General features: G+C 53.6%; 1 protein-coding gene across 3 annotated transcripts; it reads left to right on the forward strand.

Moving 5' to 3' along the window:
* Nucleotides 1-1,463: 1,463 nt before the first annotated feature.
* Nucleotides 1,464-23,799, forward strand: PDGFB (platelet derived growth factor subunit B). Of its 3 annotated transcripts, XM_064702377.1 has the most exons (8): nucleotides 1,464-1,541; nucleotides 6,488-7,363; nucleotides 14,006-14,102; nucleotides 17,310-17,393; nucleotides 17,884-18,089; nucleotides 19,772-19,913; nucleotides 20,318-20,487; nucleotides 21,687-23,799. In XM_064702377.1, the coding sequence occupies exons 2-7, from the start codon at nucleotides 7,208-7,210 to the stop codon at nucleotides 20,452-20,454; spliced, it is 822 nt and encodes a 273-aa protein (XP_064558447.1). In that variant the 5' UTR covers nucleotides 1,464-1,541; nucleotides 6,488-7,207; the 3' UTR covers nucleotides 20,455-20,487; nucleotides 21,687-23,799. The 3 variants fall into 3 exon arrangements, with proteins under 3 accessions (XP_064558447.1, XP_064558448.1, XP_064558446.1); XM_064702378.1 differs by lacking the exon at nucleotides 1,464-1,541 and having other exon boundaries at nucleotides 6,379-7,363; nucleotides 20,318-20,483; XM_064702376.1 differs by lacking the exon at nucleotides 1,464-1,541 and having other exon boundaries at nucleotides 6,403-7,363.
* Nucleotides 23,800-26,590: the final 2,791 nt, after the last annotated feature.

A 26,590-nucleotide genomic window follows, 5' to 3' on the forward strand; every position in this document is an offset into this window, starting at 1 on the left:
AGACAGGGTCCTGATGGTGATCTCACCCCATCAGAAACCTTTCTGTGCATAAGGCTAAGCAAGCAATGAAGAGGGAGGACGGGGAGGAGGGGAGTTATGGCAGGAAACCAAGAACACATCAGACACTCTAAATTTAGATCTTTTTATTCAGCTCGGACAATATTCCTTGATTTCTCATTGTTCAGGAGAGGGCAGAGGGCAGGGGATCTATTGAAAGGCTTTGTCCTGAGAGATGCCACTTTGTCTGGATATAGGGGGGTGGAGGAGCCACACATCAGGCTGATCTGGCATGGGGGAGAGGTGCATGTCCCACACTTCCAAATGGTTTGGGATGGGCTGGTGGGTGGGCACCTCTGGCACCTGTGAGGCAGAGCTCAGGGCTGCCCCCAGCCCCACACTGCCAGGCCAGGCGGGCAGCCATGAGCAGTGAGCAGTGCCTGTGCTTTGGGGCAGCTGCCGTGGCAGCGGGCGTCGGGCCCAGGGCGTGTAGGATAAACACACACCCTCTCTATACGTCTCGCTGCCTTTCCGGCACTGCAGCTCAAGGGCTATTTTTAAACTCCCTCCTTTATTACACAGGCCAGAAGATAGCGCGGCCTACCTCCTGCCAGGCCAGGCCTGCTGCTGTCCCACCCACCCAAAACCAGGGGCGAGCTGTCCCCCACAGGGCATGGCATGGGGGCACCCTGCCCGGTGCCAGGGGATGGGTGCAGGGTGGGCATGACCTCGCTGCTGTGCCCCACAGAGCATGAGGGGCACTCTGCCAGTGCCAGGGGTGAGCTGTGGGTGGGCATGACCTTGCTGCTATCCCCCACAGGGCATGGCATGGGGGGCACCCTGCCAGTGCCAGGGTTGGGGTGCAGGGTGGGCATGACCTCACTGCTGTCCCCCACAGTGCCAGGGATGGAATGCAGGGTGGGCATGACCTCACTGCTGTGCCCCACAGATATAGGCACAGCAGGCACATCCAGGCTGCAGGGTGGGCATGACCTCACTGCTCTCTCCAGGCTCAGGCCACAGCAGGCCCAGCAAACTGGGGTGTCTGGCTGCACTTGTGCTGCTGGTACAAGGGTACTGCTGCAGGGTGTTTGGTCCCACTGTGTCTGTGGGATGTCAGCTTTGCTCAGGGCCTGCAGCTCAAGGGAGGTTAAATGAGCTGAAAGTCGGCTGCAGCATCACCAAACCCGCCTGCTGCTGGTGTCAGCACCACCAGCTGGGTGCAGGCGAGAGGACCAGCTCTTGCAGGTAGCACGAGCGGGGCTTTCCGCCCCGGCTGATGCCCTGACCCCCAGCCAGGAGCGCTCTGAGCGGGTTTTGCTCTGTGATGTGAGCAGCAGCAGCAGGTGGCATGGGCCGGGCGGGGGAGAGAGCTGCTTGCTTTTGGTTTTCGACCCTCATCTTCGTTTCACATGAGTCATGTTACGTTCTGAGCTGAGTAACTGCTGGGGCTATTTTTACTCCAGCTCAGCAAAGCTTCCTTCTCGCTGCTGCCACTGCCACCGCCGCTCGCTGCGGACCCGGGGGCAAAGGATGGGGACACGGTGAGTGGCACAGGGCGAGGGCAGGGGAAGCAGTGTTTGGGGTGGTGTCAGTGGAAAGGGGGACCGCTGCCCACCTAATCAATTTGGAAACAAAAATAGTAAATGCCTTTTGAAAAACAACAGATGACCTGCGATGTGTGGCGTATTCACACACACATACGTATGTATTTATTATACTGGGAGAGGGGAAGGGGGGAGGGAGAGAAATTCCTTTCGAGTGCTATTCACCAGTCTGGAAAAATAAAGAAGGAAAGCAGAACATTTTTTCCTTTCATCAAAACAGGAAAGAGAGGGGGAATGGGGTGGGGAGCAGATCCATAGACATAATGGATGGTTGCCAGTGTAAGGAAATTGTTCCCTTCTACCCTAAACTTGGGGGTTGGGGTGGGGGAGAAATATATGGCAGCATGATCAGAGAAGGCTGCATCCCCTCCTCCCCACTTGATGCAGGAACGTGTGTGCACACGGGAAAGTGCTGGGAAATCAGTGCCCCCCAGCCTTGCCTTTTCTCTTTGAATCCTGCTCGAGCTGCACATCCGCAGAGATGTGAAATGCCTTTGCCTTCTCCTTCATCCCAAAGCCCGGGGCAGGAAGGCACAGCCGACAGGAGCCCTCTCCCCTCTGCCGTTGTCAGGGGCTGGGCTCTGCCCTCTGCACTGTCTGCATGCTCGTATCCCTTCCCCATCCTCTCCTCTCTGCCAGGTTCCTGCCAGGGATGGGTGAGATGAGGGAGGTGGTGAGGGGCTGGGGGAATCCCTCTGACGGAGAGACAGGCAGAGGGGGTGGTTCCCAGGGAAAGCCTGGCAGGTCCCAGGTGTCACCTTCCCTTTCCCCTGGAGCCGCTGGCTCTGTCAGGGTTTTACTCATCCTTGGAAAGCATTTTCCCTGCCAGTGCCAGGGGCGGGAAGGCAAATTATGCAATCCCTGGGTACCCTGAGGCTCTGCCTTTCTCCAGCCCCAAATACAAGCACCGAGCTCCGTGCCCGTCTCTGTCTCCTTCCTTTGGCCTCTCTTCTCCTTTCCTCCTTCTTCCTCCATCAAACCGAGCTCGGTCCTTGCTCAGGGAGGTCGGGGCAGCTCTCGTGTCAGCCCTCTGGGGCAAACGCTGTGTGACACAGCGTGAGCAGGGTGCAGTAACCGCGTCCCTGTCCCCTGGGACAGCCGGGACGAACCCCGCTCAGCTGGGGCTGTGTGTAACACCAACTCGCCCACAGAGCGGATCTCGGGTGTAAACGAGGTGTAAAACTCGCTCCAGGTGCCTCCTTTGCGTCTCCCCTCCATTGACGGCTGCGCCGGCAGCCCCAGGGCGTGGGCGCAGGGATTGCTCATCCTCCTCCCGAACCCCGGCACCCGAGCAGCAGCAGCACCTAAGTCAGATACCCTGAGTGGGCGGGCTGACTACACGTTGGCTGTCAACACCTCCTAATTTCTTTCCATTGATTGTTTTCAAAATAGGACTCATCATGGAGAGGCTGAGACACCTCAGCTGTTCAGACTGAGTCTTGCTTTCCATTGTAAGCCATGTTTTTCTTCCTGTTGTTTCATAATTCTCTACCTGCCCTCTCTGAAAAAAAGGTAATAAATTTAAAAAAAATCACCCCTCACTCCATGCTGCTGTGGATGGATGGTGGCTAGCACGATCATTTTTTCCATCAACACGAGATGAGGGGAGAGCAGCCTTGCAGCAAGGAACTGCCCATTGTCCTCAGACACGTGTGGCTCTCCTCCCTGGTGATAACAGAATAACCAGGGAGATGACTTCAGCTGTTTGCAGGCTTGAGAGCTGTAGTGGTGGGGAAAGTGTTTTAATAAGAAATCCTGGTGCAGGCTCTTAGGAAATCTTGTTTTGTTGTGGTTTGTCTGTGGGGCCATTGCCAGCTAGCGCAGTTGCAACCACATCTTGTCAAGTCGTGGTGCTCTGATGGGACATTTTTATGGTCCAGATGCTTCATGTAGCCTCAAAATACCTTCCCAATATATGCCATGGTGGCTTCAAACTCTTAACCTGTGGCACCTGGGACACCAATAGCCCCACAGGCCTCCATGCCCACCCCACAGGCCAGGTGAGAGGGAGATCCAGTTATCCCCATTAATTTTAGGGGTTTGAGGGACACATCTCAAACTAATTCCACAGAAGTAAGAGAATCAAGGGAGCCCCCAGCAGGCTCAAGGCACAGTAGTTTTAGGTGCATGCACCCCTGTCAAACTCAGTGCCAGTGAGACCAACCCACCCAGTCTAAAGACATCACTAGAGAAAAATCTCTCCCTGTCTTAAAAACAGAAAAACTGCTGAAGCCTGAGCAGCTTGAGTATCACTTTGCTCTATTTCCAGGCAGGGTCATAGGTAGATGATTAGTCAAATTCCAAACATCCTCTTCCTTGCTGTCTGAAGGTTCTACAGGGATTAGCTTTTTGTTTCTGATGTTGAGCTTCTAAAAACTGCCCAGCATCGTCCACATGAAAATAAATAACTCTATTTCTATCCCATCGAGCATGTAATAGAACCGGATATTCAAAAAAAAAAAAAAAAAAAAAGCACACCATATCTCCCCCAAAATCAGGCCCTGCAGCAGCTCTTGTTGCTACCAAGCAAGAAATTTGCAGCAGTCCCTGCTAGCTTTCTGCTGAGACCTTCTCCTCTCTGGCAGCAATATCTCTCGCTGCTGAGGAATTTGATCAGCCCTCCCACACGCAGGCTGTTCTATCCTGGCCAGGAAGCCACTGCAGTGTGGGGGACTCCCCGCACAGGTGGCACCAGGCTGGTGGAGCCACCCCAGCTTGTTTGAGGGCAGAGATCCTCAAAAGGCACCTGGGCCTCCAGGGACCCCTTGGGCACCTTGAATACCTGACGGGGTCATGGGCATTCAGGAGCCAGCTGTCCCCAGAGCCCTTTACAGACACAGAAGGGCTTCGCAAATCCTCCCCTTTCCCCCTGCTGACTGCCAAGGAGCCCAAGGCTGCAGCATTTCTCTGGCTGATGCCATTTGGAAAGAGGTGAAATGGACTGAGAGCCTTTTGAAACTCTTTTTTTTTGAAGGCCTCCAAAGATTTCAAAAGGTGTTTCAGCACCCAGGCGGACATCAGGGTTGCAGCTCCACCCCACTGGGGGGTTAGAGCCAAATTATCATCACTTGAAATGGCTGGTACGCTGCTGGCAGGCCAGGATGGAGAATGAGGGGAATTCTAAGAGCGTCCTGAGGAATTTGGGGTGGGACAGGGCTATCATGGCTGGAGCATCTAAGATAAAGTCTTGTTAAGGTCCCTGATGGTGGAAATGAGCAAAGGTATGCCTTGCATTTCTACTTCCTCCCCCTTGGGCTCCAATATTGGAACTGAGCCACTTGAGACTCGGTTTGAGGGACTCCCAGGACCCTCCTTATCCCTGCACTCAGTCACCTCAGATGGCCTGGGCTTTGGAGCTGACACGGCTCTGACCAGCTCCCCAGCTGAGGAGAAATCTGCCCACTCTTCTTCTGGGTTGGGGTGTGTGAAGGTAGTCCTTGTGACCCAAGAGCCCCTTGACGTGCTGCCCCAGAGGACCCAGGCTATTTAAGCTAGCTATGTGGAGGACCCACAATATTCCTTGTGTCCCTGTGCTTCCTGACCAACACCCACATCCATGAGACCAAAACCAGGTTCAGGGGCATAGCTGGCCAAGCTGGGCTGTGCTGTCAGGTGCCTGCTGCAGAGAGCATTTGGGGGGCTGCCTGCTGCTCAGTTCCAGGGGCTGCTCCTCCTGCACCCAGGCCCTTTGGAGTGCTGGTGCGAGACCGTGTGCTTCGGGGAGGCTTGGCTGCAGAAGACTCACAGGCACCCAGAGAGCCTGAGGGAGCATGTGTGATGCTGTGAGATGAGGCCACTGGTTTGCCAGTGGGTGTATGTATGTGAGAAGGGAAGAGAGAGGGGGAGAGTGAAGGAGAACACATGGATGCCCAGGGATGTGTGAATGAGACAAAATTTGCACGTAGCTGTGCATGCAAGGCTCGAGCAGGAGCATGTGCGTAGCATAGGAAAGGCAGGGGGGATGCTTGGGATTCAGAGAGAGAGCCTGCGGTGCATGACGGTGCAGGAATGTCTCGGTGGATACGAGCCTGCACAAAGATGGTGCAGAGCAGAGATCCCTCCTGCTCGTGCCTGAAGTGTGTGAGTCGGCGCCGGGAGAGCGCTCCTGTGTACGTGAGAGGGTGTTTTTTCAATAGGATATGACTCTTTCTTGAACTCACCTGTTAGCAGCCGTCCCCTCCCCATCCCTCTCCCCCCACAGCAAATATCTGCTGGCTTAATTTCCCTTCAGATGTTTATTACATCGTGGAGATAATCATGCAGCAAAATACCTCCGGGTGCCACGAGCAACACCAGATTGTCTTATAGCAACGTGTAAATTTCTCTGGCTTCTTTTTTTTTTCCCTTGCACACAAAGAGATGTGAGATATTAAAGTCATCTCTCTCCCTGGAGCTAGTGGTGTAGCAGGGCAGGGAAGGCAGCGTGTGGAGCTCAGAGGAATGGGCTCCAGACTGAGACAGCGAGAACCTGGGGCCAAAAAAAATAACAAACTACCGTGCCGGGAACTCCTCTCTTCTTATCTCTTGCCGAGGAGGCAGGAATTTCTGTCCCCATTCCTCACGCGATATTAAAGCCACATTATACAGGTTGCTGCAGCATTAGTAATTTTAAATTAATTTATCATTCAAATTAGCACACTTTTTATTTTGTCAGAATGAGCTGCTACTCCCTCACTAGATTTGTTCCTTGATACCCAGCCAAAGAGGAGGATGGCAAGTTATGCTCCACCCATCTCCTCTCCTTCATAAAAGGAGCAGCCCCGAGTGCCAGCTTAGTCTCTCTTGCAGCTCGCAGAAAATAAAGACCCGTCGGCTCACTCGCCCCTCCTGCAGTTTTACCTTTTCTGCCTTTTTTTTTTGTTTTTCCTTTCTTGTTGCAACAGAGTGCGGGAGACAGCACCAGTGGCTCCACTTTGAGGCTTGTCAAGGCTCAGCGCACGCACACAAACACACACTCACAACCCAGAGCAAAAACATTTGCTCTCACCTGTCTCCAAACCCAAAGCAAACCTCCCGATCAAGCCAACTCTTGGAACGAGAAGGCACCCGAGCCAGAATCTAATGTAAGGGGAAGAAATTCAGTGCACACTGGCAACTTTTCTCTAAAAAGCGAGTGGCAAAAAGGAAGGAAAGGAGCATTTTAAGAAGAGGACAACTTAAGGAAGAAGATTTCATTTTTTGGATTTCACTCCAAACTTTGGAAAAGTTTTTTTTTCCTTTTAGTTACTATTCTGTGCACCTTCTTCTAAGAACATTGAGACATTGTTACCTGCATGTAAAAGCTTTTACAGGTACATATTTTTTTTAAAAGGGAAGAAAACCAAGAGGAAGCCAAGAGGGATGTGGACCACCTAGCCAAAGGCACCACTGAAGCATCCCTTGCGCCAAGGGGGACCCAGACTCTGGATGTGCATAATTCCGAGGGACTGCATTTTTTTCCCACCGGGCTTATGAGATAGCGCAGAGGCAGGCGAGTCACCGAGAATTACTTCTGTCTCCCCTCACCACCAGCACCAGCACCTCCACGTCCTCCTCCAAGGGCTCCCGCGGCTCTCCCACCTCCTCCCGGCTCGCAGGGGACATGGGAACGCGCAGCGCCCTCGATGCCTGAGGCCGGGCGGCCGCGGGGCTGTCAGCGGGAAGCGCTTCCCTGCCGGGGCTCGCCGTCCATGTGCCCGCAGCCGGCGGGGCCTGGAGTCGGGATGAATTTCGGCGTGGTCTTCGCGTTCATCCTCTCGCTGCCCCTGGCCCGCATGGAGGTGAGTTTCCGCCGCGGGCAGCGGGCGGTGCTGCCGAGCTGCCAGCCCCGCGCCGGGGGAGCGCCGGCGGCAGCGGCTCCGGCCCGCAGGTGCGGCGGGCGCAGCCGGGGAGCGGCGGGGGCGCGGAGCCCGGGGCGCGGTCCGCGGGAAGGGCTGCGGCGGGAACCGGCGGCGCTAATGGCGGGCAGCGACCGCCGCCCCTCCGGAGGGCAGCGCCCGCTGCAGCGGGCACCCCCCTGTGGAGCGGGCACCCCCTGTGGAGCGGACACCCCTGTGGAGCGGGCACCCCTTGGAGCAAACACCCCCTGTGGAGTGGGCACCCCTCTGGAGCGGGCACCCCACTGGAGTGAACACCCCCCCCTGGAGCGGGCACCCCTTGGAGCAAACACCCCCTGTGGAGTGGGCACCCCTCTGGAGCGGGCACCCCACTGGAGTGAACACCCCCCCTGGAGCGGGCACCCCTTGGAGCGGGCACTCCCGTCGGGACAGGCCCGCCAAGGGGGGCTCGCCTGGGAATCCACCCACCCCCGTGTCTGTCCCCGGCGGCAGGGGCAGGGGGAGCAGGCTGAAGCGGCCCCCGTTAATGTGGGAGCAGGGATGCTGCTGGCGAGCCCCGGGGAACCCGCAGCTTCCTGCCCTGCCTCGCCCAGGGTTGTCACCCCGGGGTGGGTACCCTCCTTCCAGCCTCTCACCCCACCCCGCGATTTTGGCGCCATGGCAGTGCGGGTACAGCAGGGACCGGGGCCCTCTTGACGCCTCTGGAATAACGCACAGTGTGAAATCCACCCTGGCATTGCCAGGCGGGCAGTGGAGAAAGGGCGTGGGGCTTTGGAAAGGGGAAGCAAGGGGACCGTGTGAGCAGAGGCACGGCACCAACACCTAGTGGCAGGGTTATTCAGCAAGGTGTGTGCCCGGCTGGGGGTAGGGGCAGGAGGTGGGTGTCTGCTGGGCTTCCACAGTCACACAAGCATCGTGCCCAGCAGTCCCGAATGTGCTGCTCAGGAAGAAGCTGAGCAGAGGGTAAGGGCTGGGTGGTGGATTTGAACAAACACCCCAACCCACTTTGGTTTCCCTATGTGGAAATTGAAGCCTCATCCCCAGCCCTGACTGAGGAAAAAGAGCCCCAAACTCCCAAATCCTTTGGCCTCTGCTGTCACATTTCATCATCAGATTGCATGCAGATTGAGGGGATCAGAAAGCCCCTGACATTCCCACACAGCACTCGGTTCCCACTTTAGCTCTACCCAAGATGGCAAAACTGTGGGTTGGATCTGCAGCTTGATTGTCAGGGGCAGGAAATATCCTTCCACCAAAACTTTCCCTTCTTTGCATCATTTTTCTCTTTTCCTTCCTCATTTTTGGGCAGGGTAGGTGGGTGTACCCCTTGTGAGATGGCAAGGAGGAGGTTGGGTGCAGAGCATCATGTCATCTCGCTGTGGGCCCATTTTGCCCTTGCCCCAGCCACAAAAGGAAGCAGTTTGAGCTGTGGGCTACCCAGCTCTGGTCAGGCTTGTTTCGGGCAGAGGATGGTATTTCCTCTGTGGATGGCACAGACCTCTTTCTCCCATGCAGCATGAAACATCTGCTAGGGTTGGCACTGGGGAAGGGTGAAGATGGAAGTGTCTGATCCCAAGGAGATGTTCCTCAGTTGCCATAATCAGATTGAAATACTGCACAGCTCTATGACAGCCTAGAAGAGTTAGAGTTTGGTAATTCTGGCCCGAGGTTTCATGGGAGGAATTGTGATATTTGTCACTGCATTCTGCTTGAGTAGATGCTTCAGGCTGCAGCCAGTGCTCACAGTTACTTTGAGGGCAGTGTGTTGCACCCTCTGCACCAGGCACAGACAACACAGCTCCCACCAGGCTGCTGAACCAGAGTCATCCTCGGAAAGGGGCTTGCAGCTCCTCCCCAGCCATGCCACAGAAAGTGCATGAGGAGCACTAGCTCCCCAGATCAGCAGAGGCCCTGAGCAAAGAGATGGAGCCTCCTGAGTCCCTCTCCCGCTTTGATCACACCCATCTGGAGCTGGAGGGCCCTGGAGCTCTTCCAGCCGGAGGGAGTACAAGCCTCAGCGGGAAGGTATTTGCCAGTTGGGAAGCGAGGATGCTAAACCCATTTGCATTTGCCCCAGGGGCTGTAATAGTTGCCTTGCAACATTTACAGAGCTGGGCTGAGCCAGCCGTGGTTGTGCCGGGGTGAAGCCCCACTGGCAGCGCTTTCTGGAATTCCCAAGGAATGGGGTGCGGCTGGCCGCTTGCTTATAGCCTCGACCCAGCTCCCCACTGCATCTTCCTGCTGCAAGGCTCCCGCTGTCTTCCCTAGCCTTCCTAGCACGAGGCAGTGACAAGGACAAAGCAGTGGAAGCTGGGATGGATGACACGTCTGGGGTGAGCTTGTGGAAGGAGCCAGGCGAGCGTCCCTGCCTCCCTCTCACTGTCAGCTGATGTGCAGCAGCAGGAGGGAATGACAGGGCTCCTGCGCTCCTTCCAGTGCTGCGGGTACACAACCGGCCCCGGGGGTGGAAATGCCTCCAGCCCTCGCAGGGGAGCTGTGGGGGGAGTGTGGAGGAGCAGTGGAGTCCCCCTTGAAACGGAAGAAGGGTGGGTAGGTCTGGCAGTATTTTAGGAACATGGACTAGATCAAGCTTTGTTTGATTATTTTAAGGGGGGAAACCATAAGCCGTGACTCCAAGTGGACGGGGTTCATGTGAAGAGGGTTGTACCTGCTGCAGAGTGCTCTGGCTGGTGTTTGTCAGGGTGCCCCTGTAGCCAGGAGTGCTGCTGGAAGGGTGGAAGCCCTGTGCCAGGGGAGTGCTGGTGGCAGGTGCTGCTGGTCTTGCCCTCTGCCAGGGAATGTGGTGGAGTTTCCCCTCAGGGTCCAAACATCAGCTTCAGAGGGAATTAAAAAATGCTGTTTGTTTGGGGTTTTTGCCTGGCTGATCACTCTAGACCCTGCTGCCAAGATCTCTTGCCATGGTCGATGTGGTGGTGCTCAGAAAGTTCTCCTCTCCTGGGCAGAGGAGTGAATAGGTGGGTGCTTCCCTGCCCTTCACAAACTGGTGCTGGTAACACCATTCTGTCCTTCTGTGTGCAGTCACACCAGCTTGGAAAAAGGAACTGGAGGAGTCCTCACCTCGGGAGTATCCTTGTCTGATTTCTTTGGGCCCTGAGGGGCTGCCTTCCCTGCTGGTTGCACAATCTTTGCTCCCTCCTCCTCCTCTGTACCTAGCAGGAGTCACACCTTCAGGCAAGACTGAGAAACCCTCACCGGAGGGTGCAGACCACAACACTGCCTATTCCCTGCACCAGCTTGGCAGCTTCTGATGGCAAGGGGACCTTTCAGCATCCCTGGTGCTCAAAAGCATAAGCTGGGAAAAAACTCCAGAGCAAGAGGTGGTGGGGCTAGGGAGGAGACAGGTTTGGGGAAAGTGCATGTGTGGGGAGCAGGAACAGGGGAACTGCTGCACCTGCACTTATTTGCAGTGACCAAACAGTGCTGCTGGACATCTGGGAGGAGGGGAGCAAAGCTGATGTGCTGCGAGGCCCCAGTGCAACAGCCACAGTGCAGGCAAGCAGCTGCTCTGCTGCCTTTGTCAGATGTGCCCTGGCCTCTCAAGCACCAGCAAGCAGCACAAGAAAGGGAAGTGAACGTCCCTGCCAGGGCATGGGCAGATTGGGGGGTGCCCTTGCGACTCAGGGGAGAGTCAGAGTCAGGAACTGGGGAGCAGGAGGAGGGAGGGAAGAGCAAACTTTCTTCTAAGAATTCAGGGCCTCGCAGGAATACGAGGCCAGGCCTTGGGGCACTTGACAGCCAGCCAAGAGTCCATTGAGACAAAAGTCTTCTTTGATCTGCCGTGCAGTTAAAAAAGGAGATTGTTAACCTGTGTTAGACAAATAACTCAGAGGAGCTGCTGAGCAGGAAAAGCACCAGCTGCTTGGGCTGGTCTCTCGGGGATCCCACCTCTCCCAATGCTCCTCTACCTCCTGACCCCATGGGATTAGGTGGAGGTGATTGATGGACCTCTGCTTCCCTGTGTCTCATCCCACAAGTGCCCCAGCCCGGGTGTGTGCAGCGCTCCCTCTCAGAGCCTCGCAGGCACAGGGCTGGGGCGGGGGCCCGAGGCATGGCTGTTCCCTGTGACAGACCCCAGAGGGAGCAAGGACAAGGCATGCAGCTCAGGTTTGCCGCTGCTCTTAGGCCAGCCTTGGCCTTGGCTTACAAGGGTAAGGTAAGGAGTTTCACAGGCTTGCAGTTGTCACTGGCAGAGTTGCCTTACAGTGATGGGGGAGGAGGACAGGATTATGAGCCGTGTGGGCTGGTGTTACACCATAGCCATGCTGGTAGTATCTGCAACAAGACAAAATTGGCATCTAAAACTGCTGCCGTGAGCAGGGAGTGGAGCTTATTGCTACAGGCAGTCACCAGAAGCACGGCTCCTGAGGGCCTGCATTTTCAAGCCCTGATTCATATCTGTTCCTCCTGCTCAGTTAGCAAGGTGACACCTCCCAGCTCGCTTCCAAAGTCGCCGAGTCTGAGTCTCGTAACACCTGCCCACGCTCTCCCCCCAGCAAGTGCCAGAGTTTAAAATAAAGTTCCATTTCCTACATGTATTAAGTGTCAGGAAGGTCCAGAGGCATCCGTGCAGAGCAGCATTTGTACACAAACGCATTTGGCTGACAGGTGCAAACATTGAAAGCCTGCAATTTCACCACCCAGCGCTGAGCTCTGACTGCAAGTACTGGGAATTGCAAATCATCCTTCTTCCACTAAATGTGTGTGGCACAAGGCAGGGAAGTGCTGCAGAGCCTCTTCAGCACCGGGCTGTTGGTCCCTCTCTTCCTCACGCAGCAGGAGATGTCAGAAGGCATCTTCATTTCACAGCTATTCAGTGATCCCTGAATTATACAAGTCTCTCTCTCGCTGTGCATTCATCACTGATGCTGCTTCCCCCTCCCTCAGAGACTGAGGAAGTAATGCCTGGGGATGTAATATCTGCTTTTTGCTGCAGGCAGACAGCCAGATCTGTGGTGAGATGTGGCAGTGACAGGGATGCAGCGGGGCAGGAAAGCTCGGTCTGACTGTAGCTGTCTGGTGGATCTGGCTGTGAGAGGTTTAGGACACGGGTGTTGTCTGCTCTGCAGCTCTCTTCAGGAGGTTTCTGAACCTCCTTGGGCTGCAGCAACCTTCACATCACTACCTCCCAGTTCAAGTTATAGTATTAGAGGGTGGTCTAGCAGGGCTGAGGAGGCAGCACTCCTGTTGTCCTACTATGGAAGCAAACGGTGGGTGGCCAAGGACAGGCACGTGTGAGAGAGTGCCAGGCTCAAGCAGCCATCCAAAAGTGGCTGCAGGTTTGAGCCAAAGCCCTCAAGGTTTAAAGCCAACGTTTAGCCACCTGCCTGGTGGCTTTTCTCTGCTGCAAATGGAAGGAACATGTTCTGCACTGAACGCAGGCAGGGAGGGAATAGCTGTACAGTAGGAGGACCACACACATGCCACCAACTGTCCATGAAACCCCGCAGGAAAATCCCTGCGCTTCACAGGCACAGAAGCCGAGCTCTCCTCTCAGTTACAGGGACATGTGGAGGGCTGTGCCTCAGACACCGTCCAGCACCCGGCTGAAAGAGCAGCTTTTCCGCTTGAGTAGCCCTGAATGAAGAGAGCTGGGAGCTAAGCAAACACTTCGGCCAGTCCTCTCCTCTGTCTCTTTTTCCAGTCTTTCGGAAGTATGTTTTAATCAGCACTTGCTTTCCCACACCCCTCCTTTGTACTCTTATTAAGTGCTGTCACTGGGGCCTGCTCTAGCCTAGTGCCAGAGTAAAATTCCCAAGAGACTGATGGCATTGCACCTGCCTGCTCAAACTCTGTATTTGGCCCCCTGTCTGATGTTGCTACCCCTTCTCACTTAAGGTTTTTTCGTGCTGGTGTGCAATGACATCCAAACTCCCATATGTTTCTTCCTCCAAATCAGCTCCTCAGCCCATCACCTCCCTGCAGCTTTTGTCATTTCACCGCGGGCTCACGCTGGGGCAGCCTCAGCAGCCAAGGTCAATCTTCATCTCCACCCCCTGCCTTTTTTTTTCCTTAAAAAAGAGTATGCAAATGTTGTATATTATTGGGCCTCTGTGGTTTGAAAACACACGCGCTCGCACACGCACACACACACGATAACTGACAAAGCCCGTGAAGGAGTTTCATAACGGAGGGAAATATTAGGAAGGTTTTATCTGATAGTGTAAGGGAAGTCTGTTAAAACGCCTTTACTGCAGGCAGCAGGAATGAGAAGCCACCTGGAGAAGTCATACACCACCGGAGAAGGAAGCCTTGCTGGCTGCCTGCATAGTGTCCAGGGCTCTGCTGCACAGCCTTTTTGGGCTTTTTTAGTGTCCTGACAGCTTTGTAAGAGGCAGCAAGAGGGTCTCTCTTGCTTTTGCCTAGGTTTCAGGTTCATGTCTTCATGAGGAATAAAGCCCTCAAGGTTTCAAAGCCAGCACAAGACAACGCACATCTTTGCATTTCACTGGTTCTGTCGTTTTCCCTGTGCTTGATTCCCTGCTCCTGCTCCGTGACACAGCCAGACTTGCAGATCATCTCTCTAATGCCTGTTTCTCCCCTTCTTTTGTTTTTGTTTTCTGGCAGGGGGACCCCATACCCGAAGACATTTATGAGATTTTGGGTGGCAGCTCAGTGCGCTCCATCAGTGATCTCCAGCGTGCCCTGCGGATAGACTCCGTAGGTAAATCTCCTCTTCACCAAACACTCCTCTATTTTTAATTAAGTCTTTGGGGGAAGAGGGGGCTGGGAAGGGATACTCTGTTTTGCAGCGGGCACACTATCAACAGAATTCATTATAAATATAGGAACCACTCAGGAGCCAAGACCTGGCTCTTTACAGACTTAGTGCCCCTGAAACTTATGGCAGTTAGAGGCAGCTAGATGCTTTTTTAGATCTCCTGACTGTCTGGACATTGGCTTCTAAAGATGGTAGGAGATGAGCAAGGTGAGTGCAAGGAACTGAGATCCCCATTCTTCACCCTGAGAGATGCTCATTTAGCAGGGCTTGAATTGGACAAGGATCAGTTTAGGAGGCCGCAAAATGGGAGATGGAAATAGGGTGACAGAGGAGGAAAAGGCTGAGTGGGTTTCCAGGTTTGGCATCCACAAAAGGCTCCCAGAGGCCCTTAGGATAAGAGCAGCAGAGCACGTGTCCGTGGGTGAGCTACGGGGCAGGGGCTAAGTCAGGCCAGCGTCGCTTCACCTCCTGCCCGTAGATAAGAGCTCCGGGGGCTGCAGGGCCTCGGGGTCACTTGGCCAGGGCCGGCTGCAGGGAGCAGCAGGAGCAGCAAAGCGTGGAGGGGTCGGCACGTGTGGGAACTGGAGCACGCGCCACGGCGGCTGGGCTGGCCCAGGAATTTATTTATAAACGGTCTCTTCAGAGCAAATTCCTTTCTATTCTAACCCTGCTCCCGCCCGTCGTCCCCCAGCCCCCCCAGCTCAACTTCTCTCTCGTGTTTTGTCTGTTTTGAGCTTTGTAATCCTTGCCGAGACACTATCTACGGGGGAACAGAATTTCCTGCTTTTGTTTCCTATGCCAGTCCAACCACTGGCGCAGTCTCAAAAGCATTCCCGCTGCCTTTCAAAACGGCCCTGGAGGGGCAGGGGGAAAGCGAGGGGGAGGGCACCAGCTGCGTTCAGCTATTGTTTGTCTTAGAAAGAGGCGACCAGGCTCCCCACCACTGCCAGGGCCGCTCCCTGCCCTCACCAGCTCCCTCCTCCTCATCCACGAGCCACACAATGGGGCAACTTCCAAAATTAGCCCTGCTGGATTGTCCCAGGCTGGTCCCCCCACCCCCAAATATCTTCAGTACTGATCCAGAGTCTAGAAGGACAACCTAGAGGAGGGAGGGACATGGTTCTCAACAGATTTGTTTTGAGTCAACAGTTGTTGCTATTTTTTTGCCTCCGTTTCTCTCCTCTCATCAACTCAACTTGAGCACCAAAGGCAGCCCCCATCTTCATTTGATGAAATGCCACAGGATGGAGGGGTGGGCAAGGAGCAGCTGAGAAGATGCATCCAATCTGTCATGGCCCAGTGTCTAAGGAACAGATACATCTCCATCGTGGCTATTAACCAGCCTCATGATTAAGAAATGAAATGAGCTTATCTGGTTGGCTTCAGAAGCACAGGGGATGAGAGAAGGCTGCAGAGCTTTGAGTCATTGGTTTCACTGGTTTCAGGTGCCAGATAGGAAAGGCTGGTCAGGGAAACAAAAAGTGGTGCTGTGAAGCTGTTTCTTTGTTTCACCCCGTGGTTCTCATCTGTTCCCAGGTACTGACTGAGGAGCATTGACATTCTCTTGCCCTGTGAGGAATTAGCAAATTAGTGTGTGAGCAAAATAATCCCAAAGTGGCTGGAGCTATTCCCTGTGCTGTCTGTGCGCCCTGTGCGTGTCACAGCTCTTCCCTCCAGTGACTGCACAAGGAGCCAGAGGAGGCAGCTCCAGGAGGCAGATGGGCTGAGACAGTGCTCTCCCGACCTTGGGCACTACTGCAGACCCAGCAGCACAAGTGTGTACAGTGGGAGTTGTCTCCTTGACTGTGGCTGCCCACCAAGCAGTGGCTGCCCATGTAAACCAGTCATGCAGACACCTTTTCTAGCCCAAAGAGAACCACAGGCCATTCTAAAGTGTGATCCACCGGTTCTCATTTTGGGAGTTTGCCTGAGGGCGAGACCAATGGTGCCTAGAACTGATCACACCTTTCCAGCCACTTTAAAGGGTGTCTGTCTGTCCGCCTCACACGTAGATGTTGACTGCTCATTGACAGGCAGATGATTCCTGCCTTCTGAATGCAGCCTCTGTGCACCCCCCCCAAATCTGTCAGCAACTGCTTGAGACCTGAGCAGGGAGCAAAGTCCCTGCTTCCCTTTATGAAAGGGCTGCGCTAGGGCCGGGCTGAGGAAGAGGAATGGGACATGATAGGTAAGGGAAGTCTGCTCCACCACACATCTGATAAACAGAGATCTTCCACTGGCCCCTAATTCCCTTTAAGAAAATTGCTCCCTGGATGCTGACGTCCATTCAGTTTCCTTCAGCTGCTAAAGCAGGTTAGAGAAGGAAAGAGCTGTGGCTGGGTGGGAGCTATCTCCGAGCGCAGCCATTGTCCCGAGCTCAGGAGGGGCTGCGTGTTGGAGTGCTCCATGGGGATTATGGGCATTTCTCTATTCAGCACTTCCTATGGGAAAAAGCAGTGGGGTGGGAGGGAACCGCTCAGGGCTGGCCTGAATGCTATCGGTCTTCCTCTCCCATCGCCGACTGAACCACCTCCAGATCCTGCCTCTTACCTTAGAGGAGTCTGGAGGAAAAGTAATTTTAACTTTATTTTTCTGTTCTTCTGTCACAAAACTTCTCTAATCTAGAGCACCTGAGGTGAGCTAGGAGAGAGGAAGGAAGCACCCCACCTACCACCCATTCCCCCCTTCACCTGCCCTCTCACCTCCCAACTCTCCCAGTCCCAAGCCATCCCAGCAAGGCACCTCAGTGTTTAATACCAAATGTTCTGCTTGTCCCATCTGGTCTTTGATCCCCCTTGGTGTTATCCTGGTCTCAGCTGGCCAATCTGAATCCCTCTGCAACTCCTCTCTGGCACTAGAAAGTCCTGACACGGGCCTTATCTTTCTTGAGCTGGAGTTTTCCTCTCCCAGACCTAACTAGGGTCCCCTCAGTCATGATAAGCTTGTTGCTCTGAGCTGTCTAGTCTGAGCAAAGAGTGTCCGTGCCCCAGAACAGCTGTGACCTTGCTTGTGGATTTACACCCAGCATGACGTCCTGGCTCTGTGGCTTATCCCATGTCCCTGCACTTTGCCTGGTGAGCTGAGCACAAGTGCCTGCTGTCTTCTCCTGCCTCTACCTGGTGCTATTAAGTCATGTCTTCCTCTCTGCAGAGCAGGACAGCTCGAGCCTGAGCCTGAATGCATCTCAGCCTGATCAAAGCCCTGTGGCCCTGTCTCGAGAGCGACGAAGCCTAGGTGAGCTGGGGGTCTTGCACCTTGTGGTTGTTGGGGAGCAGCCATGGGTGAGCAGCTATGGGTGCTCCAGGTATCTGTCTGAATACAGATGTAGGGGTGGAGGTTATAGTGCACCTGTGTGTGTGGAGACATAAAAATGAGAGTCTGGGCCTGGAGTGGGAGCAGGGTATTTCACCCTGGGAGGGCAGGAGAGGGAGTCTGGACTTCTGTGCACTGCTCTGTCTTAAATCCTGATGGTGCTTTTTTGCCCTAAAGCGTCACCTGCTGTCTGGGCTGCAGTGAGAAGCATCACTGTACTGGGGCTTCCTCCACAGGGCATGGCTCTGTACAGGGAGAGAGCCAGAGGGGTGGGAGAAAGAGAAAGAACATTGGTGTGTGCTTGTGCCTGTGAGAGCCATGTGGGGCCCTTCATTGCAGCAGAGGTGGCTGTGGCGGGGTGGTGGCAGCTGCAAAGCCCATTTCACCCTGTTTCTCTCTTGTCCCTCCGTAGATGCTCTGGCAGCAGCAGAGACGGCTGTCCTGGCCGAGTGCAAGACACGGGAGGTGGTGTTCGAAATCTCCCGCGCCATGGTGGACAGCACCAACGCCAACTTCGTGGTGTGGCCGCCCTGCGTGGAGGTGCAGCGCTGCTCCGGCTGCTGCAACAACCGCAACGTGCAGTGCCGCCCCACGCAGATCCGCGTCCGGCCCGTCCAGGTGAGGCCCCCCCCACTCCCTGCTGCCGCCCAGAGCCACCCCTGTGCCCCAAAGCCATCTGGGCTGGGCTCATGCGGCCATCTGTGTCCTCTGTGTGGCCGTGCAGAAGCGTGGGTGATCTCCGTGCCAGATGCTGGAAGGGCTGGTGCTGTCCAGCAGCTGGGGACTGTCCCCAGGCAGAGCTGCAGGGCACTGTCCCCATCTGCAGCTCCATGCCACGGCCCTTCCTGCAGCTCAAGGCGGCCTTGTCTGCTGTGTTAGAGCAGAAGAAACAGGGTGCTTTCATCGTGGGGACTGGTTTGGATGCGAAAAGAGGAGGGTTTGCAGTGTCAGTCTCCATCCCCCCACTGCTGCTGCAGCTTCTTTCTAAGATGTGCACTGGAACAGCTTCTCTTTCTCAGCCCACAGTTACCTCCTGGTCTGCTCCATCAGCCAGCAGACACCTGACAGCTAACCTCTTGCTCTGATCCTCCCCTCACAGCTACCAGTGATCTCCTCACAGCTTCCTCCTAGACAGCTTGTTTAAAAATAATATTCATCCCATACTAATCCTCTGCCTGAGCCATAAGAGACTCCCCCAGGCAGGCAGCAGAGGTTGGCTGGGAGAGATTGTATTCACACACAGCCCTTTTCATCAGGAAATTCCTTTCTCAGAAAAGCCAGGCTGAATGAGGAAAAAATGGGGGGGAGCAGGAGTTGTTTTTCTGGAAAAAAACAAGTGAGAGGTCAAAAGCCAGCCTGAAAAAGTGACCTGGAAATGGTTTCTTTGAGGACAGAGGTCTCTCTATTGTTTGGCTGGAAGTGTTTGTCTAGCAGGCAGCGTGTGGTCTGAAGCGTGTGGAGTGGGCTTTCAAGGAAAGATAAACAGCCTGGCTGCTTTGGCGCTGGCTGAGGGATGCTGCTGGGGGCAGTGGGTTTAGAGGAATTCCATCCCAGATGCACAGCAGAGTGAGTATTTATAGCTTGTGGAGCACTTCAGGCACCGCAGAGTTGTTAGATAAGCTGAGTGGGGTCAGGCCTGGCTGCTGATGGAGTGGGAGGACCCCCTAGAAAGCTTGTGCCCTGTGGTGGGATGTGGAGCAATGAGTCTTCCCTCTGAGTCAGCACTGGTGGAGAGTCCGGGGGAATTTCCAGAGCGCCGCCTTTCCTATGAAGAGCCGAGGGCTTCAGCCCTGCGAGTTATTAAAGAGCTTGAGACAAATTCAGGCAGGCCTCAGCAGGGCTGGTGAGGCTGTGTTAGCTTGCTTCAGACCTGAGTTCTTCTCCTTTTGCCCTTCCTGTAGGTTGTGTGGGAATTATCCTGGTTGCCCCAGGTCTCCGCCATTGCATCTGTCAAAAATAGGCTGGCATGTCCTGCATGTTCCATGTTCTGTCTCTGATCAACCAGTCATCCTGCTTAATCCCTGGCAATGGTTAGGATCAGGGGAACCAACCAGAGACATCCAAACTTGCCTGGTCTGGGTCTGTTCTGCTGCCACGTTCAGAATTATCTCCCATATACACCACCTCTGAGTCCGAGTTTGAGTTTTGAGTTTGAGTTTTGAGCTTGAACAGGGCTCTGTGAGCAACCTTCTGACCCTTTAGGAAGAAAGCCAGGAGTAAAGTGCACTGACACTGCCTAATTTTACAGAGTGGGAGCCGTGGCTGTACTAAACTTTTGCTTGTCTTCCTCTTGCAAATAGGTGAACAAGATCGAGTTTGTCCAGAGGAAGCCAAAATTCACAAAAGTCGTTGTGCCTTTGGAGGACCACGTGCAGTGTCGGTGTGAAGCCGTGTTCCGACCGCCCCCCAGGAACATCCGTCCAGGGCCACGGGAACAGAGACGTAAGGATCTTGGCATTGCAGAATGAAGGGAGGTGTGAGAAGAGGGGCTGGGGAGAGAGAAAAGATACCTCCACTGCTTGCAGTCTGCTTAGCTCCAGTGAATCCCAAGGGCCTTCGCTGGTTTATACCAGCTGAGAGACCTTTCCCAGGGTGTCTGCCTGCCTGGAAGGGGCTGAAACAGAGGGGAAAGGAGGAGGGGAAGGTGAGAGGTGAGGGGAAGGGCATGGTGGGAAAAGGGAGAGGGCAGAGATTGTGGAGAACAGAGGACAAGGAACAGAAGAACAGAAAGAGGCCTTGTGGTCCTGCTGTTGCAGAGCTCTTTGTTGACAGTGTGTGGAGAAGGATATTTCAACAGGAGCCGTCTGCCCCTGGCTGTACAGACACTCTCCCCTCTGTTTTGGCAGGCTTGTCCCCGGCGTTCACCACAGCCGCTGTCTCACAGAGGCGGCGAGTACGCCGGCCGCCGGCACAGAAGAGGAAACATAAGAAGTACAAGCATGTCAACGATAAGAAAGTGCTGAAAGAAATCCTCATAGCATAGAAGTGCTGGCCGGGGAGAGAGAGCACAAGGCAGGTAACAGTGAGCTGCTTTTCCATCCAGGAAAGGTGTCCTCCTGGGACATGGCATCTCAGACCCTTCCCACAGCGCTGGCCACTCGTTCTGTGTGGGGCTGCTGCAGGACAAAACCTGGGTTGAAGGAGGAGGCAGAACTAGGTTGAGTGCCAAGATGTGCATTCTATTTATGGAATTAAGGCTCTTTGTAAAGTTGGAATGATCATGCTGCAGCCATCCTTGCTCTCAGGCCCCGCCCTTCCTTTCTCTGCCTCCCTTTCAGGCAGAGAACAAGCTTGGCTTCTCCCTACACCTAAATCCCTCAGGGTCCAGGTAATTCATCTCTTCTGTGGAGCAACTCCTGTTCTAGTTTCTCTATTGGTTCTCCATTGAAAACAGAGAATTAATGTTGCTCTAGGGAGCTCTTTTCCTTTTATTTCCTTACTTGAGTTGGCAGAAAGACTGAAAAGCAGCAACACTTTTGGTTCATCACTCTCCTATAGGGAGGCCTGTGTTCATGAGAAAGGTCATACCAGGGAAAAGGAGAACTGGAATCTCTGGCAAGAGATCTGGACTTTGTCAGGCCAGGGTCTGATTCTTCTCTCCATGACTTGTGTAAACAGGAGTAATTCCCTCATCACCAGAAGAATTTCACTGGTACAAGCGAAAGGAGGCTAAGCCTTGGTTCCCCATGAGAGGAAGAGATGCAGAAAAGAGGAAAGAGTAGTCAGGGTGCAGAATGGTGGGGGCTGGACTGTGACACAGCTTAACAGGGAGAGCCCTGGCCCACAGCTCAGCAGTTCCAGCTCTGCTACAGCCACTTGAATAAGCCTGGGCCACCACTTCACATTCACTTCCCCTCACCCCGGGACAGGGGACAGCAGGCTTCCGTGTGTGGCATTTCAGGAGCTGGGGACAAGGGGCACCGAGCAGTGTCTTGAGACTGGGATTCCCACGCTTAGCACTACTAGGGCTCTGATTGTCCCAGGATTCTCCTGGCCAGCCTAAAGTTCCCAGGGTAGAAATGATGCAAACCCATGCAAATCTCAGCTCTGGCTCAAGATGTTCAGGGGTGAAAAATAGAGGAGGTCAAAAGTCCTCCTCCTAATCTGGCTCTTTGGCATAAATATTTCCAGAGGAGAAAAGGGGATAGGAGGGGAGTTGCAGGGGGCAAAAGGTTACATTTTCTAATGCTGTGTCTGGTTTTGTTTCACTTCCAGGTTTATTTAATATATTTGCTGTATAGCCCCCATGGGGTCCTTGGAATGATAACTTTTCCTCTTTGTCCATCTGCCTCGACGTCTGATTCAGACGGCAATTGGTGCTTCCCTTTCCATCAGTGGACCTTCTCCCACCAAAGCCTCCCTTTCATTTATTAGCATAATTTTAAAGTTTAACACACACACACACAAAAGGACAAGGATGTCCTACATATATATATATGAGAAAAGAACAAAGTACAAATAAAACCATGAATGCCAACAGCCACAGCTTGCGATGAGAACAGGACAATTCCTTCCCTGCTACGGAGGACAGGATGGAAAATGTGAAAAGGAAAGCAGGTCCAATTTCTTCCGAGAAAAGGAGAAAAACAGATGGACAGAGGCCAGAAGGGGAATATTCTCACTTTCCCTCATGCTTCTGGTAAGGCTGGGAGGGCCCAGCTGAGATCTACTCTTGCATTGGACCTACCTTTTGGCAGCCGGCAAATCTCAGACTGCGAGCGGCGACCAATGATGGAAAATGCACTAAGGACGTTCATCGCCCTACCTGGACAGATCTATATTTTTAACGTGCGTGTGTATATTTTATTTTTAAAAAGAAAAACCAAAACCACTAAGGTATTCAACATCTCGGGGAACAGAACAAACAAGCAAAGAAACAAAACAAAGAAGCCAAATGCATTCCCCCACTCCCTCTTTCCCCTCTCCTGGTGCTGACTGGAAGGTGTTTGGATCGTGGGGAAGGAGCACAAGGTGGCAGAATCGTCTCCACGCCCCCGGCCCCTGCCAAGGAGAGCCATCTTTGCACATGCTGGTGGAGAATTCAACTTTCCAGGCTCGGACTCAAATTATTTTTTAAATTCACTCTGGATGTGTGCGTGTGTATATGTGTGTGTGTGTATATATAGATATATACGTGTGCATGTGTGTGCGTGTGTATGTGTATTTATACATACATATATAAAAATATATATATATATGTTCTTAAATGGGTTTCATTCCCCAGTGGCAGGAAGCTCAGAGGCCCGTGGGTGCGTCGGCTTCGCTGGGCTGGCAGAAAAGCACACTGTTACTGCAACGTGCCTGCGAGGCCAGGGACAGGGACAGGGCAGGCAGAGGCATCATCTGGTCTCTCTCTTTCTTGTTATCCTTTTCTCTCACTCTGCACCAACCCCCCATCCCAGCACAACTTCCTTGCAGGAGGTGAAGTGGCACCACAACAAGACCAAGGACAGCCAAACTTAGAAGCATGACTTAATCTCAGTGAGCTGTCCTTGCCTGCTCTGTGGTCTTGAAAGCAGAATCATGTCATTCCCATGAGGTCTTTAACCCCTCCCTGGATGTCCTGCACTCTATGCCTCCACTAATCTTTCCCTGCCAATGTTCCCAACCCACTTAGCTTGGAAGTTGATCCACAATGTGGACAGCTCTGTGTAGGTATAGAGAAAGTAATGAGGATGGTGTTCACAGCTGGCAGCAGCCGTCTGAGACAGAAATGAGCTCTTCTAAGTGAGGAGGACTCAGAGAACCACTGGAGGGTCAGTTGCAGAGTTCCTCCTGGGCCACTGCCTGTCTTCGAGCAGGGAGGAGGACTGTGTGGGCAAGGGCTGGTTTTGCACAGGTAATAGTAACCATTAGCAGAATTGTTCCACATGATGGGAATTCCCAGCATGGCCTTGGAGTCAGGGTCTTGGTTGTGCTGTGCTGGGTGCTGCATACATGAAGAAAATGCCTGCCCAGAGCAATCACATGGCACTTCTCCCCTCGCACACACACCCCTGCTGTGGGGTAGAGCTTTGGAGGGAGATGGGGAAAGGAGCCAAAGCCACAGCCTGGGAGCTGTTACAAGTTGTGGAGGGAGCCAGTCCTCACCTCCTGCAAGCCCAGAGCACTTCTCACACCGCTGCCAAGGCAGCACGTTGCTCCCTCCCTCCAGCCCCAAGCCCTCAAGTCTTAAGACACTTTCTTACCCTGCTCCAAAATCTGTTTCTTTTGGTTTGTAAATATGGTGAGGTTTTGTTTTATTTTATTTTAAAATTTTTGCCTTTTTTTAAATGTAAGATTAATTTATACTCAGTACTGTATTTAAAGTTGTAAAAAAAAAAAAAAAAAAAGGAAATCACCTCTTGAACAGCATTTTCTCTTTCTTTTGTGAGCTGAATGAAAAGCAGAGGCCAAACCAGCTCACTGCAGAGCACAGCAGGATTTCCAGGGCCTCCAGTTTCCTTTTCAGGACACTTGTTCTGAGATTGCAGAGAGAAGCAACCAAAGCTGGGAAAGTCCTGAGAGCCCGTGCACAGCCCTGCCCGTGGCCAGCCGTGCTGTGCTCCTCCTTCCTCTCTTGGGCTGGTTTGAAATGATTCAGGTGCTGGGATTTTTGTCTTGGAGAGGTCCCCTTCTCTTGAGCTGCTCTGCTAGGACACCCGGCCAGAATTTCCCTGTGCTTTCATCCCATCTCCGGATTCCTCTGCTTTGAAGGGCTTGGGACAGTGGGCGCTGTTTACACTTCCCAAAGCTGTACAAACAGTTGGCCCCTTCCCTCCTTAGTCACTTTGTCTAGACAGCAGCAGTCCTTCCCTTGGTCACAGAGGCCGCTGCATTTCCCTTTCCTCCCAGCAAGGGAGGTCTCACACATCTGCATTTGGGGGCCATGCTGTGGGGAGCAAAGGCAGGTGCTGCCCTGTGCCTCAATTTTGGCATCCCCGGCACAGGCACAGCACCCTCAGTCCATGGCTCACTGTGAGGAGCACAGTCCCCAGCAGAGACTGGGGACAGCAGTGCATAGGAGTAATCCAGGATTCCTTAAAGGACAAGCTCGATGCTCACAGGTGTGCACCTTGCTGGACATGGTTCATTTTGGGGTGATGACCTGTTTTCTCAGATCCCCCAAAGAGAGGGAGTAACAGTGAGCTCTGTCTGCCCCAAAGAATGAAAACACAGGCAAAATCGCATTCCCCACTTTGATTTTCAGAGGATAATTCAGGGAAAATAAATATTTTTTTCAGGAGACTTCTTTGGGCTTGAGGGCTTGTCAGCAGGGACTTTGAGAAAAAAAGGGTGCAAAGAGGGTTAACAAGGCAAAGGAAACATGGGAGCATCATCCTGGACTGGGGAGTGGGAGGAAGGGCTTGGTGTCCCAGGGCCCAGCACACTGCCTGTCCATGGAGGTCCCCAGGCAGCCCCACTTGCAAGTGCAGCCTGTGCTTTTAACAGCTTGGAATGAGCTGGTGCTGAAAGGCTGTGAGCTCTGGCACCTGGAGCCACCCTCTGCCCGGTGTGTGGCACCCCCTTGTCCAGGGGCTTGTCCAGAGGCTTGTCCAGGGGCTTGCTGAGGTGCTGCTTGCTCACCACAGAAGCCTGGTGCACATCCAGCACAGCTCAGCGTGGAGCACAGGAGGGAGGGACCTGTGCCACTTCTCAAGGCTGGAGCAGGTGGTTTACACCCATCCCACGAAGCCAGGCTTTAATAAAACCTGGAAATAAATTTTAATAAAGCCAGGAAATAAATCCTGGCAGCATCTGCTGGAAACTGTCTCCTGCAGCTTGGTGAACCCAGTGCTACAGGTGATCTCAGATGTGCCAGGGAGTTTTGGCAACTATCTCTAGTTTAATTGCTCAACTGCTACTTTACCTAAAGGCCCAGTCTTGGATATGTCATTCAACAGGAGGTTCATCTTTTGGTGGAGAAAACACATCCATCCTTCCAGGCGGGGGAGAGAGGCTGCAGCATGGATCCCCCTGTTATAGCACAGCTCCTGAAAGCAGCACAGAGATGGGAGAGCAGGGCTGGGGGTATTCAGGCACAAGGAGCAAACCCCTGTGTTCTAGAGCCAGACTTCCTGGCTTTTAGATTGACAGTTTGCAACACTAAATCTGTCTCATGGGTAAATGAAGTGAAAAATCTCTTTGCAAGAACAGACCTGGGAAAACCCTTGACTGCTTATGTTGTTGGTACTCAGGAATACAAAGGGCTTAAACTCTCTCCACAGCTGGCTGTGGCTCGAAGGAAGAGCCTTCTCCAGCGCAGCCATGTGGCACAAAGCCCATGCAGGTGTTCTCCTCCCTGTGCTCAGCTCCTGCCTCCCTGCACAAGCAGTGCCCCCACCATGACAGCCACTGTGTGCTGCCTGCCCAGCATCCAGACCTGGCTGGAGACAGCTCAGTGGGGACCAGTGCTTTCCCTCTTTATCCACGGTGGGATAGGGATGCGTTGAAGTGTGGCTCCGTCTTGTTGTCCATGCACTAATATCTGGCAGGCCCCAGGGATGGAGAAGCCAGCTGTGCCAAGGGAAAAGCAGGGTACAAAGAAGGAGGAAAATAGGAAGAATTGAAAGCTATTTTGGAAAAAACCCCACAACAAAACCTCGTTGCCTGAGCATGCAGCTGTTCCTCACCCTCCTTCAGCCAGCCCGTGACCAAAGGGTGCTGCCCCTCCCTGATCCACGGGCTGCCCGTGACCAAGTGAAATTGTTGCAGGCTTGGGAATTTCCCATCTCAAAAGACACTGCAGGAAGCCAGGCAGCCTCAGCTGTTTGTGGATTTTGTGACAGGGCAGAGTGAAAAACTGAGTGCTAAGAGGAACAGGAGGTAACCCCAAACGCTGAGGCCTCCCTGCTGGGAGTGCAGACAAGGGTTAACACAAGGGGTTAACAGGCACAGCAGTGGATCCGTGAAGCTCTTGGCAGAGGGGCCAGGACATTAAAGATACCAAAATATAAAATTATGGCAGGGCTCACCTGCTATTTTTCCTCCCCTAGTCAGGCAGATTCCACATAGGACTCTGGCATGGTGGATTGCCTTGGATTCAGAGCAAAGTCTGGAGTAAAGGCAGCCTCAAGGGAAACAAGCCTCTTTTTTATTACTTTGTTATTACTATCTCAATAAAGCTGTTTGCAAGGGAT

Source organism: Zonotrichia leucophrys, chromosome 1A (assembly GCF_028769735.1).
Source record: "Zonotrichia leucophrys gambelii isolate GWCS_2022_RI chromosome 1A, RI_Zleu_2.0, whole genome shotgun sequence".
NCBI lineage: Eukaryota > Metazoa > Chordata > Aves > Passeriformes > Passerellidae > Zonotrichia > Zonotrichia leucophrys.

Coding starts and splice junctions, on each gene's coding strand:
- PDGFB (XM_064702377.1), top strand. CDS start 7,208: ATGCCTGAGGCCGGGCGGCCGCGGGGCTGTCAGCGGGAAGCGCTTCCC. Junction 18,090..19,771: donor TCCGCGTCCGGCCCGTCCAG/GTGAGGCCCCCC, acceptor TCTTGCAAATAG/GTGAACAAGATCGAGTTTGT. Junction 19,914..20,317: donor AGGGCCACGGGAACAGAGAC/GTAAGGATCTTG, acceptor CTGTTTTGGCAG/GCTTGTCCCCGGCGTTCACC.